This window comes from Entelurus aequoreus, linkage group LG09 (assembly GCF_033978785.1).
Source record: "Entelurus aequoreus isolate RoL-2023_Sb linkage group LG09, RoL_Eaeq_v1.1, whole genome shotgun sequence".
Taxonomy (NCBI): Eukaryota; Metazoa; Chordata; class Actinopteri; order Syngnathiformes; family Syngnathidae; genus Entelurus; species Entelurus aequoreus.
The window spans coordinates 31,927,715-31,939,689 of record NC_084739.1 but is presented as its reverse complement, the minus strand read 5'-3'; the positions used below and the strand labels follow the sequence as shown (position 1 = coordinate 31,939,689).

General features: G+C 44.7%; 1 protein-coding gene across 1 annotated transcript; it reads right to left on the bottom strand.

Moving 5' to 3' along the window:
- Positions 1-1,435: 1,435 nt before the first annotated feature.
- Positions 1,436-3,236, bottom strand: LOC133656973 (zinc finger BED domain-containing protein 4-like). The gene is made up of 2 exons (XM_062057864.1): positions 2,411-3,236; positions 1,436-2,253 (listed from the first exon to the last, which is right to left on the bottom strand). Exons 1-2 carry the CDS (start codon positions 3,234-3,236, stop codon positions 1,853-1,855), a joined length of 1,227 nt encoding a protein of 408 aa, XP_061913848.1. The 3' UTR covers positions 1,436-1,852.
- Positions 3,237-11,975: the final 8,739 nt, after the last annotated feature.

The window sequence follows — 11,975 nt, the reverse complement described above, 5'->3', positions numbered from 1 at the left end:
CGGATAATCCATGAATTGCAGCGAATTTAAAATATTAATTCCATGTCTTTTATGCATTTTTTCCACTTTCAAATTATCCTGCGGGCCTGATCGAACCTCCTTGGGGGCCGGTTCCGGCCCGCGGGCCGTATGTTTGACACCCCTGGTGTAGATGATGCCACAGCTGTTATGACGCGTAGTCGAACCCACATTTCCCCTGCAGCTGCAGGCACCTCTGCTGGCAGCACGCTCAGACACGCCCCTGCTCGCACTGAGCACAACACGCCCACACAGCAACAAGCCTGCAGACAATCACTGTTTAGCGCACCTGGACTTGACGAGGGGGAGCGGCATAAAGACCAGCGAACCCGAGGAACCTTTGCCAGAACGTCACTAATCTTCCCAGTAAGCATCACGTCTGGCATTCCCTCCCCTGTGCTTTGCTCTTTGCTCTCTCCGTGTCTCCCTTGTTCATGTCCCTTGTGTCTTCCGCAGTGACACCCCTGTCTTCCGGGATCGTACCTTGCCTCTCGACATCCAGCCGGATTCCTGACTGCCTTCCTCGATCCACGACCTCCCTGCTCGGACCCAGACCACGCTGCCTCGCTCCTGCCCCCGACCTTATGCCTGTTCACGAACTGCCTCTTCGCCTTGCCCCTCTGGATTCGACGAAAGATACAACCAACACTCACAGACAACAAACCCTGGTAACATTTACACTATTAATATTACACATAGTCTACACTCTTTCACTTAGAGTAGCATACACACGCCACGTAATCATCAAAGGTTTAAATACACCTTGTGAACCGCAGTTGTGCCCTGGTTGTCGCCTCCTTCTCTTCTCTGTACATAACAACAGCAACATTACTACACCTTGTTGCTGGGCATCTAGATGAAAATAAAACACATGCTTTGTGGATTTTTTATCTGCGTTCGACTGCATGCAGCCACACATTCGGTCTCTTAGACTGCTGAGTATGTCCAATATTGACTTTGGTACTATATGCTGGCTAGTGGACTTTCTCACTTCAAGATCATAGAGGACCCGTGTTAACGGCACACTGTCTGATGCCCGTTTATGCTCCACAGGATCACCCTGTCCCCCTTGCTGTTTGCACTGTACACAAATGACTGTCAAAGCACACTTCAGTCAAGGTCCATCATTAAGTTTGCCGACGACTCGGTCATAGTCAGCCTACTGCAGGACAAAGAATCAGACCACGGTCCTGTTCTAGAGAACTTCATCAAATGGTGCGATGATTTGTATCTGGAGCTTAATGGCGATAAAACGAAGGAGATGTTCATTGACTTTCGCCGTGATCCCCCTGCCAAAGGACCCATTATCATTAATGGCTCTGCTGTTGAGATAGTCAGTGAATACAAGTATCTAGGTACAATTTTAGACAATAAATTTACCAGAGGTGGGAACAAGTCATTGTTTTGCAAGTCACAAGTAAGTCTCAAGTCTTTGCCCTCAAGTCCGAGTCAAGTCTCGAGTCAAGACAGGCAAGTCCCGAGTCAAGTCCAAAGTCAAGACTGGAAAGTCTCAAGTCAAGTCCCAAGTCCTGCATTTTGAGTTTCGAGTCCTTTCAAGTCCTTTTAACCACAGACTAATATATTAACACAGATTGTGTATGCTTTTCAAACGCTGTATTTATTTATTAAAACAAGTGCATTTTAAATTGCAGGAAAGAAAATTGTGCTGACATTGCACTTTATAATAGCACTATTAACCAGTCATTTTAAACATTTGACTCATTCCTTTACAGAATAAACACATTTGAAAAATAAAGTGCAACTGTACTTATTTGTACAAAAGTGTTAACATTGAAAAAACATGACATATAACATAACAAAAAGGTTGTACTTTTTATATGTCAGGGCCATATGCTGCATTGCATTTGCAAAAGACCAAATTGGCCAAGAGTCTGTCAGTCATTTGTGCACGATGGGGGCGTAGTATGATGCCACCATGGCTGAAAACTCGCTCCACTGGAGCACTGGAGGCAGGCACTGCCAAGACTCTCATGGCCACTCGGAACAGTGAAGGAAGAGTCTTCATGTTCAATGCCCAGAACAAAAGGGCATTCTGTCCTTCAGCTATGTCAAGGTAGTGACTTAGCTGTAGTGCTGGAGTAGTCCCAACATCCTTCTTCTGTCTCTTGTGGTAAGCAGCAAACAGCCCTTCTCCTTCTCCAAGGTCCCCTTGCTCTTTTTCATCAACAAGAGGCGCAGGTTGCTCAGTCTCTGCAGCATCTTGCAGGATCAATTCTGGTAAACATGTAAAAACAATAGCAGAAACAAGAGACCTTATCATTACCATTTGTGTTGGTGATGCAGTGTGCTAGACTGAAATACTTAGTTATTGCTGCAGTCAGTTAGATCAGATTATGAGGGAAAAAGTTACATTAGACTCAGTTACATTTACCTTTAACCTGTTGTGCCACCTCTGCCTTGACATCACGACTGACCAGCACATGGGGCTCCACCCACAACAGAGAAAAGGCTGGATCCAAGACAGCTGCTTTGAGGTAGACTGGATCTGAAAAGGGAGCAGTGATCCCATCTTGTGTCCTGGCCATTTTCACATTGATGAAGATTCCAAGAAATCTTTTGTTCAGGGATGTCTGGAGACTTCTGACCAGGCCGCTCAGAAAACAGACCTGAGGCTTCAGTTTCTCAAGGTGGTGGTTGAGGGACAAGATGGATGGAACAACAGCACTGATTGTGATAACCTTCTCCCCCTGTGTCAAATCAGTTGCTTCTCCAAATGGCTTCAAGATGTCCACCAAATCTTTCAACAGATTCCACTCCCGTGCTGTGAATGACAACTCCCTGTGCCCAGCCTTTTCTAGAACAGCACAGAGCCTTACATGATTGCACTGGAGAAGAGCCTTCGCTTGCCTCAGTGTTGAGTTCCATCTTGTGTTGACTGCAGCAGGGATGCCTTTCTGTTCCCCAAATTCAGCATCAAACACATCTTTGAATGTTGTGCTTGTGTGCAGCAGTGAGCTGAGTTTAGATAACTTCGAAAGAGAAGGAGATACCACTTTTGTTTCTTTCAAACCATCTCCCACCACCAGCTGAAGAGTGTGTGCAAAACACTGCAAGCGCTTTTTCTTTGCCATAGCAACATCTACCGTTTGCTGATCTTCCACGGTTAAATCACACCAGAGCTCAGGGTCATCCAGATGATCTCCATCATCGTCATCCTCTTGTTCACTGGGGAAGCACACAGTGAATGCTTTTCGCATGTTAGCAGCATTGTCACTAATAATGTAGTCCAGTTTAGCTTTAATGTTGTATTCATCACATATAGCCTCAAATTTGTCACAGATTCATTCAGCTGTATGTGAGCCTTTGAAGCGCTCACAAGCCAAGAGATTGGACTTGAGCTGTATCCTCTCTGCCTCTTTGTCCATCCAGTGCACAGTGACACCGAGGAATCCCCTCATCTTTCGGTCAGACCAAATGTCGACAGTCACTGAAACATGGTCAGTGTGGCTCAATTGAGTTTTTAATTTTGATCGTCTTTCTTCAGTGAGGTTCTCTGTTTTTGATGTCAGTGTTCTGCGACACACTGGGCTGTACTTGCTGTCAAGTACTGTCAGAAAGTGGCGAAAACTCTTGTTTTCCACAATAGACAGGGGCAAGTTGCAATCAATAATCAAGTCAGACAGTATTGCATTGGTGATAGCTTTCTGCTGTGGATGAGTCATACTGTAATGCCCGACACGATTGTCCAGGAACTGCGAGATTGAAGGCTGTTGTGGTCCATTTGTGATGCTTTTGTTCATCAGGTATTCTTGAAATCTGTAAGCATATTAAACAGATGTCAGAAAATCCCTTATAGCCACATATGAAAAGTACTGAAACTACTCTTTATTACTCATATTATTAATATCAATCTTAACAGTGTGTGTGTGTGGTAAACATTAGGTTACAGTTGCTGCACTAGTCATGTATTTTAAAACTTATTTCGAGTTGAAGGGATAGTTCGGGATTTGTGAAGTGGGGTTGTATGAGGGACTACACGGAAAATGGCGGGCAACCCACTCACAATAGAGAGAAGTAGACAGGCTACCAGCACACGACTTAGGCTTTACATTGCTGTGGATGGGGTCAGCAGCTATTGATTGATTGAAACTTTTATTAGTAGATTGCACAGTACAGTACATATTCCGTACAATTGACCACTAAATGGTAACACCCGAATACGTTTTTCCACTGGTTAAGTCGGGGTCCACGTTAATCAATTCATGGTACAAATATATACTATCAGCATAATACAGTCATCACACAAGTTAATAATTGGAGTATATACATTGAATTATTTACATTATATAAATTTGTATTTTATTTTTATTTTTTTGTCATTAAAAAATACAATCATGTGTGCTTACGGACTGTATCCCTGCAGACTGTATTGATATATATTGATGTAAAATGTAGGAACCAGAAATATTAATAACAGAAATAAACAACCCTTTTGTGCGAATGAGTGTGAATGATTGTGCCAATGAGTGTAAATGGGGGAGGGAGGTTTTTTGGGTTGGTGCACTAATTGTAAGTGTATCTTGTCTTTTTTTATGTTGATTTGATTTTTTTTTTTTTTAAACTTTTTTTTTTTTTTTTAAATTTCTTGTGCGGCCTGGTACCAATCGATCCACGGACCGGTACCGGGCCGCGGACCGGTGGTTGGGGACCACTGAGGTAAACAACCAGCAGTATGTCGGAAAGCTAGCTAAAACGGTACACATATTCATAATATAGTATACATTTTAACTGACCTTTATTTTACTATTTTTGACTTTTTTTAGGTGGCTAAAATACGCGGTGCTGCTGACCGCCGTCTAACGTTACGTTACTTTGTGTGATATATTGACTAACGTAACCCTGCTTAAAAAAATCACTGAACAAAAAGTATGAATAAGGTAGTGAACTGCAACAGATTCCCGTGTTTGCAATAACGTTATAACGTTAGCAGTGAGTTTACAGCCTCACTGATTTAACTACACAGCAAATAAAAGTCACGTTACTTAGCCAATGAACGTTAGCTTACATTCAAAACTTACCGTTCTTTGTGCAACTTCAAATGTCGGACGAAGTTGGAAGTTGTTGCCTCTCCATCAGTAATTTTCGAACCGCATGTGTTGCATACTGCAAACCGTTTTGTGTTGACCACCTCGTAATTTTTATACCCAAACGAAATTATTTTAGGTATCATTTTTTGTTCGCTGGCGTGTGGTTTGGACATTTCTTCTTCATCGGTTTTCCTGCAATTTGATTGGATGAATGCTGTGGGACGAAAACAACGCGGATCAAATTTGATTGGCTATTGTACTGAGAGCACACACGCTTGACACGCAGCACACACGCTGACACACGCAACGCTGATAGACAAGTACACAATGAAAAATACGAAGCGCTCCCGAATAACTTTTTAATCTTTGGGTTTTGGGGAAAGTAGCAAGTCATGTCAAGTCATGTCAAGTCAAAAAGCTCAAGTCCAAGTGAAGTCACAAGTCAATGATGTTAAAGTCTAAGTCGAGTTGCAAGTCTTTTTACATTTTGTCAAGTCGAGTCTAAAGTCATCAAATTCATGACTCGAGTCTGACTCGAGTCCAAGTCATGTGACTCGAGTCCACACCTCTGAAATTTACCTTTGCCGCCAACACTGACCGTATTTGCAAGAAGGCCAATCAGAGGCTGTTTTTCTTGAGGAAACTGAGGGGCTTTCAGGTTGATAAGACACTGATGAGGATGTTCTATTCATCTTGTATCGAGACTATTTTAACTTATTCTATCACTTCCTGGTTTGGTAACCTCAGTGTGGCCAATAAAAACAGACTAGGTTGTATAATCAAAGTGTGCCAAAAGACCATAGGCACTACCTTGAACCCCCTGAACCAGATCTATCAGGCCAGAGTCATCCAGAAGGCAAAGGCCATTCTGGTCAACCCTCAGCAGCCTCTCTTCTCAGAGTTTAGACTCTTGCCCTCAGGATGCAGGTACGCCCCTAGTAATAGGAAGGCCAAAATCAATAGAAACACACAATCCTTTGTTCCCTCAGCTGTTGACTTTATTAATGAGCTTCTTAAACAAGCTTAGCTGCTATGCACAGTCACTTTAGTGGGAAGCGACATGTGATGATTAGGTTTTATTGTATTACAAATGTTTTTTTTAGTTTTTAGCTCAATGCCTTCATGATGGTTTGTATGTTGTATGTATTTTATGTATCTGTACCTTGTTTTTACTGTTGTACCTTGTTTTTAATGACTACTGCTTGTTAGAATAATTATGTATAAATTATCACACAACTCTTATGCTTAAAGGCTGTTTCTATAGTTATTATCAGTTGTGCTGAAGTTGTACTTTTCTATCTGTGCAAAGGAACAACTTGCAATCTTGGATTGCGAGTCGTCTCGTATCAGTGTTTGTGTCCGGACCTGGCCTGCTGACTGCCAAGGCAGAACATCGAGTACCGTGACGCAGACAAAGAAGAGACAGGGCGATATCACGAGTGTCAGCACATTTGCATTTCTGAATAATCATATATTGTGTCTAACTGGGGCTGCTAAAATTACCCCCTTCCTTCAGAAACAGCCTCAGTGATGTAACCAGGGAACTCCCAAATAAATAGAGGAGCACGTGGGACTGGACCTTAGAGCGTAGGTTGGAACTGTAACTAAGTGTACAAACCAATACGTCTCTCCTCATTGAGCTAAATTGAACTCTGTCTCTGCATGATTCCTTGCTTCTTGTCTGTTTAATAGATGTCATCAGTGTTTGAACCTGACACTGCTGCAAACCAAATTTCGCCTCGGGGACAATAAAGGTTTTCTAAGTCTAAGTTCCCGGGGGATCCCGAGGCGTTCCCAGGCCAGCCGGGAGACATAGTCTTCCCAACGTGTCCTGGGTCTTCCCCGTGGCCTCCTACCGGTCGGACGTGCCCTAAACACCTCCCGAAGGAGGCGTTCGGGTGGCATCCTGACCATATGCCTGAACCACCTCATCAGGCTCCTCTCGATGTGGAGGAGCAGCGGCTTTACTTTGAGCTCCTCCCGGATGGCAGAGCTTCTCACCCTATCTCTAAGGGAAAGCACCGCCACCCGGCGGAGGAAACTAATTTTGGCCGCTTGTACCCGTGATCTTGTCCTTTCTGTCATAACCCAAAACCATAGGTGAGGATTGGAACGTAGATCGACCGGTAAATTGAGAGCTTTGCCTTCCGGCTCAGCTCCTTCTTCACCACAACAGATCGATACAGCGTCCGCATTACTGAAGACGCTGCACCGATCCACCTGTCGATCTCACGATCCACTCTTCCCTCACTCGTGAACAAGACTCCGAGGTACTTGAACTCCTCCACTTGGGGCAGGGTCTCCTCCGCAACCCGGAGATGGCACTCCACCCTTTTCCGGGCGAGAACCATGGACTCGGACTTGGAGGTGCTGATTCTCATCCCAGTCGCTTCACACTCTGCTGCGAACCGATCCAGTGAGAGCTGAAGATCCTGGCCAGATGAAGCCATCAGGACCACATCATCTGCAAAAAGCAGAGACCTAATCCTGCAGCCACCAAACCAGATCCCCTCAACGCCTTGACTGCGCCTAGAAATTCTGTCCATAAAAGTTATGAACAGAATCGGTGACAAAGGGCAGCCTTGGCAGAGTCCAACCCTCACTGGAAACGTGTCCGACTTACTGCTGGCAATGCGGACCAAGCTCTGACACTGATCGTACAGGGAGCGGACCGCCACAATCAGACAGTCCGATACCCCATACTCTCTGAGCACTCCCCACAGGACTTCCCAAGGGACACGGTCGTATGCCTTCTCCAAGTCCACAAAGAACATGTAGACTGGTTGGGAAAACTCCCATGCACCCTCAAGAACCCTGCCGAGAGTATAGAGCTGGTTCACAGTTCCACGACCAGGACAAAAACCACACTGTTCCTCCTGAATGCGAGGTTCGACTATCCGGCGTAGCCTCCTCTCCAGTACACCTGAATAGACCTTAAGGGTAGGCTGAGGAGTGTGACACCACGATAGTTGGAACACACCCTCCGGTTTCCCTTCTTAAAGAGAGGAACCACCACCCCGGTCTGCCAATCCAGAGGTACTGCACCCAATGTCCACGCGATGTTGCAGAGTTTTGTCAACCAAGACAGCCCCACAGCATCCAGAGCCTTGAAGAACTCCGGGCGGATCTAATCCCCCCCCCCCCCCTGGGGCCTTGCCACAGAGGAGCTTTTTAACTATCTCAGCAACCTCAGCCCCAGAAATAGGAGAGCCCACCACAGACACCCCAGACACTGCTTCCTCATAGGAAAACGTGTTGGTGGGATTGAGGAGGTCTTCAAAGTATTCCCTCCACCGATCCACAACATCCGCAGTCGAGGTCAGCAGAACACCATCCTCACCAAACACAGTGTTGACAGTGTACTGATTACCCTTCCTGGAAATAAAGAAAATACATTGATTCTGAATGACGTTGCCATCAGTACAACATCGTGTCCGGCCATCTTCATTTATATCTTCCCGTTCCTAGGGCTATAACACATAACATTTTCATTCTATCACATTACTCTTGCTAAGTGTATATCATACACAGCTATTTACAGATATCTGTAACAACACAAATAGCACATTGATATTTTCCTCAAACCGCGTTGGTCCAAAAGCGTCTCAATGAACGGCAGGAAGTGTAGTCTTCTTCTGTGTAACCCACATCAATATTATCCACAGCGCTATTACATTCTCTTGCTATTTCAGTTGTACATCATTGTGGAGAACTGTTTACTGAACTGATATAATACATCCTGAATTCACATTAACCTACTAAACAATCAAAAATATGGGAGGTGGCTTTGCTTATCCTACACTCTCCCCTCGAAAATTTAATGGCGTCCCAACATTATGACAACTTTACACCACATGTTACAATCATGCCTTGCATTTTAACAGGTTGTGTGTGAGTTGGAGTTAGGTTTTAGTCCATCAAGATGCATCACTGTCCTTTACAGTACATCATATAACACATATCTCCACTTAATACTATATGTTTGCAGTAGGTGTCGACAGCCCACTGCTACTTCCGTCACAGACACGGGTATCTGAATCATTACTGAGCTAAATATTTTGGTACATCAGCAACCTAGTAATTTAACATGCAGTGAGTATAGTCATAACATGTACACATTAACTAACAACCAGCACTCAACAGTCTAGTGGTGAGACGCAGTGAACTTTGGGTTTAGCATAACAGGACAGTTTTATCCTGAAATTATGCTGGTTCTCAGGAATTTCAATACGTTTTATATGTGTTAAGTTTGATGTGGTTTACCTGCTATGTCAGCGTCTTCTTGGGTAAATTAGAGACACTGTCCTAAAAGGAAAAGCAGGTCCTGTCACACAGAGGAGATGTTTTTCCTTCGTGGCTTCCCTTCCTCCTTGTTGCTATGGACACCTTGGCGGCGACTGGAGTGCAGGACTTGGTGCAGGAAGGCGGCGCATGTCCCAAGCAACTCTCTTGAAGGAGCATGGCGAAGGCAGGCGAGTCTTGCCTCGGTGTCGTCTCCGAGAGGTCAAACTTGGCTCCGTTGCTCCACGGCGAGTGGTTCTGCAGAGCCGAGTAAATCTACAGTAGATTTTTAATACATTCAGTCCATTGTGCGCCATCTAATAAGGATAATACGATGAAGAGGAAGTCCTTACTGAGTCAAAGAGCTCTATGGTCTGAGCCAAGTTTGGAATGGTGTGCGCGCTGGACAGCACCATGCTGGCCTCTACACCCAAGAGCCTGCTGGGGCACATAGACATTTGGGAGGAAGCTCCTCTGCGGTTCTCCGCCTTGGCCCAGAAGCTGCTGTCCACCTGCTCCTCCAAGCTGAGTGTTTCATCAGACGCTCCGTCGGACCAGGCCGAGTACTGCTCTGAGCCCTGAGAGGACAGGAGGCGTTGCTTGTGTACACGCGTGATAATGGAGATGAGGAGCCAATCACTCAAGGAGTGGAAACAGAAGGGACATCGTGGTGGAAGGAATGAGACACTTTTGGTCTTCAATGGTGAAGATGAGAAGCTACTAGTCTAAAAGAAACTACAGCATACGATGTGCGCCATTCTTCTTTTTACACATTCAGCATTTAAATATTACATCTGTTTTGTGTTTTTGCAGTGTTTACACTAAACATTATAATAATAATACTGGATTAGATTTTATATCGCGCTTTTCTAATATTAGATACTCAAAGCGCTCACAGAGAAGTGGGAACACATCATTCATTCACACCTGGTGGTGGTAAGCTACATTTGTAGCCACAGCTGCCCTGGGGTAGACTGACGGAAGCGAGGCTGCTCTGTCAGGACATCGAGGACAGCTTCCAGGACAGTGAGAAAGCATGGGTAGTGTACCTAGACCTGACTGCTGCATATGACACCATGTGGCACCGGGGACTCCACCTGAAGCTGTTGAGGACAATACCAGACCGGTATTGTTCTCCTGACAGGTTCTGCAGCCCGGTTTCCTCCTTGGATGGTGCTGAGGAAAATATTGGTGTGACACTTCCATAGCAGATTTTAGATCAGCAACTTTTTCTTTGAGCTGTCTGACCTAAGTTCTGATTCTTTACGCGTTACTAGTGGTTGTGTTTTAAACCCTTTCTCTTTTGTAGATGTGAAGGAGGACTGCTCATGCCCAACTGCACCAATGAAGGCCTTCTTGGTTGACTGGGTGTACCTCTGCTTGAATTTCTCTCACCTTGGGTTTGTCTGTTTTTCCTGAATTTTTGTTGTCTTTCCCACTCAAGGCTTGCTGCTTAATTTATCTTAGCAATTAGCACATCGTGCGTCACTGTGATATCATCCAGGTGGCTCTTGTTCTGGTACTTAACATTATCATTGACGAGTCCAGTAATCACAGCTCTTGAGTATTTTCTCTGAATTAAATCAGGACTGTCCTGCTTTTCTGCACCTGGTTCTCTTGACGCTGCCAGTAGTCTCTCTTTTAGCTCTATAGCCCTGAATAAGAAGTTCTGTGGGGACTCATTGTTATTTTGGGTGATATTTATCAGCCGATGATATAGATCTGTTGAACTATCTTCCTTGTAGTGTCCCCTTAAAATAGTACAACGCTTGGGAAGGGTGAGGTCAGTTTTGAGCTCTAACATACAGTATCACATAGGCTCAGGTCTAAGCTGATGGCTCTGACGATGGCTTCAATAATTTCTGCCTCACTTTGATTTCTTTTAAGCCCCATTTCAATTTGATGGATGAGGTTGGAATAAGACAATTTATCTCTTTGGCCCCTTTCCCCAATTTGTCCATTAATCCTGATTTCCCTGCGAATTATTACCACGGGTGGCAGGATTTTTGCTGGGGCTTGTGACACAGTAATCGGATTGGGCCTCTGGGTTGGCGTCCTGTTTGTCAATCTCGCCATCTCCTCTTCCATTATTTTCGTTTAAGCCTGGAAGCTTAACTGCATGGCTGTCTATTGTTCTTGTAGACTGGCCAAAGCTGCAGCATTTCTTGACTGGTTTTATCGTCTTCCACCGCTGTTTGGTCATTTCCATCCTTCATTTCAAGAGCACATTTTGTCAAACGGACCAGCAATGCACGAGCCACTTCCTCTTCTTCATTTTCAACAACTGAATCAACTTCTTCATTAATTAATGCCATCAGCGAGTGCTTCTTTTTTTCTTTATCAGTTGAGAATTTAACTTGCCAACACACTTCTTGTAGCTGCTAAAACGTTAACTGCACCAAAACCTCACTTAGCCGATCGTGCAATTGCTCCAGCTCCATCTTGTGTTGAGTCTGCAATCCCTCACCACTTCTTAGTAGCACCGCTGATCCCACCGCTGCCACCGATTTTTGTTGCACACATGAACAGGAGTCACTGTGTACTGAGTTTTGTTGCTTTATTTCACATTTCTGTTACAACAGAATTAGCACATTAATATTTTCATCGCACCGCGTTGGTCCAAATGCG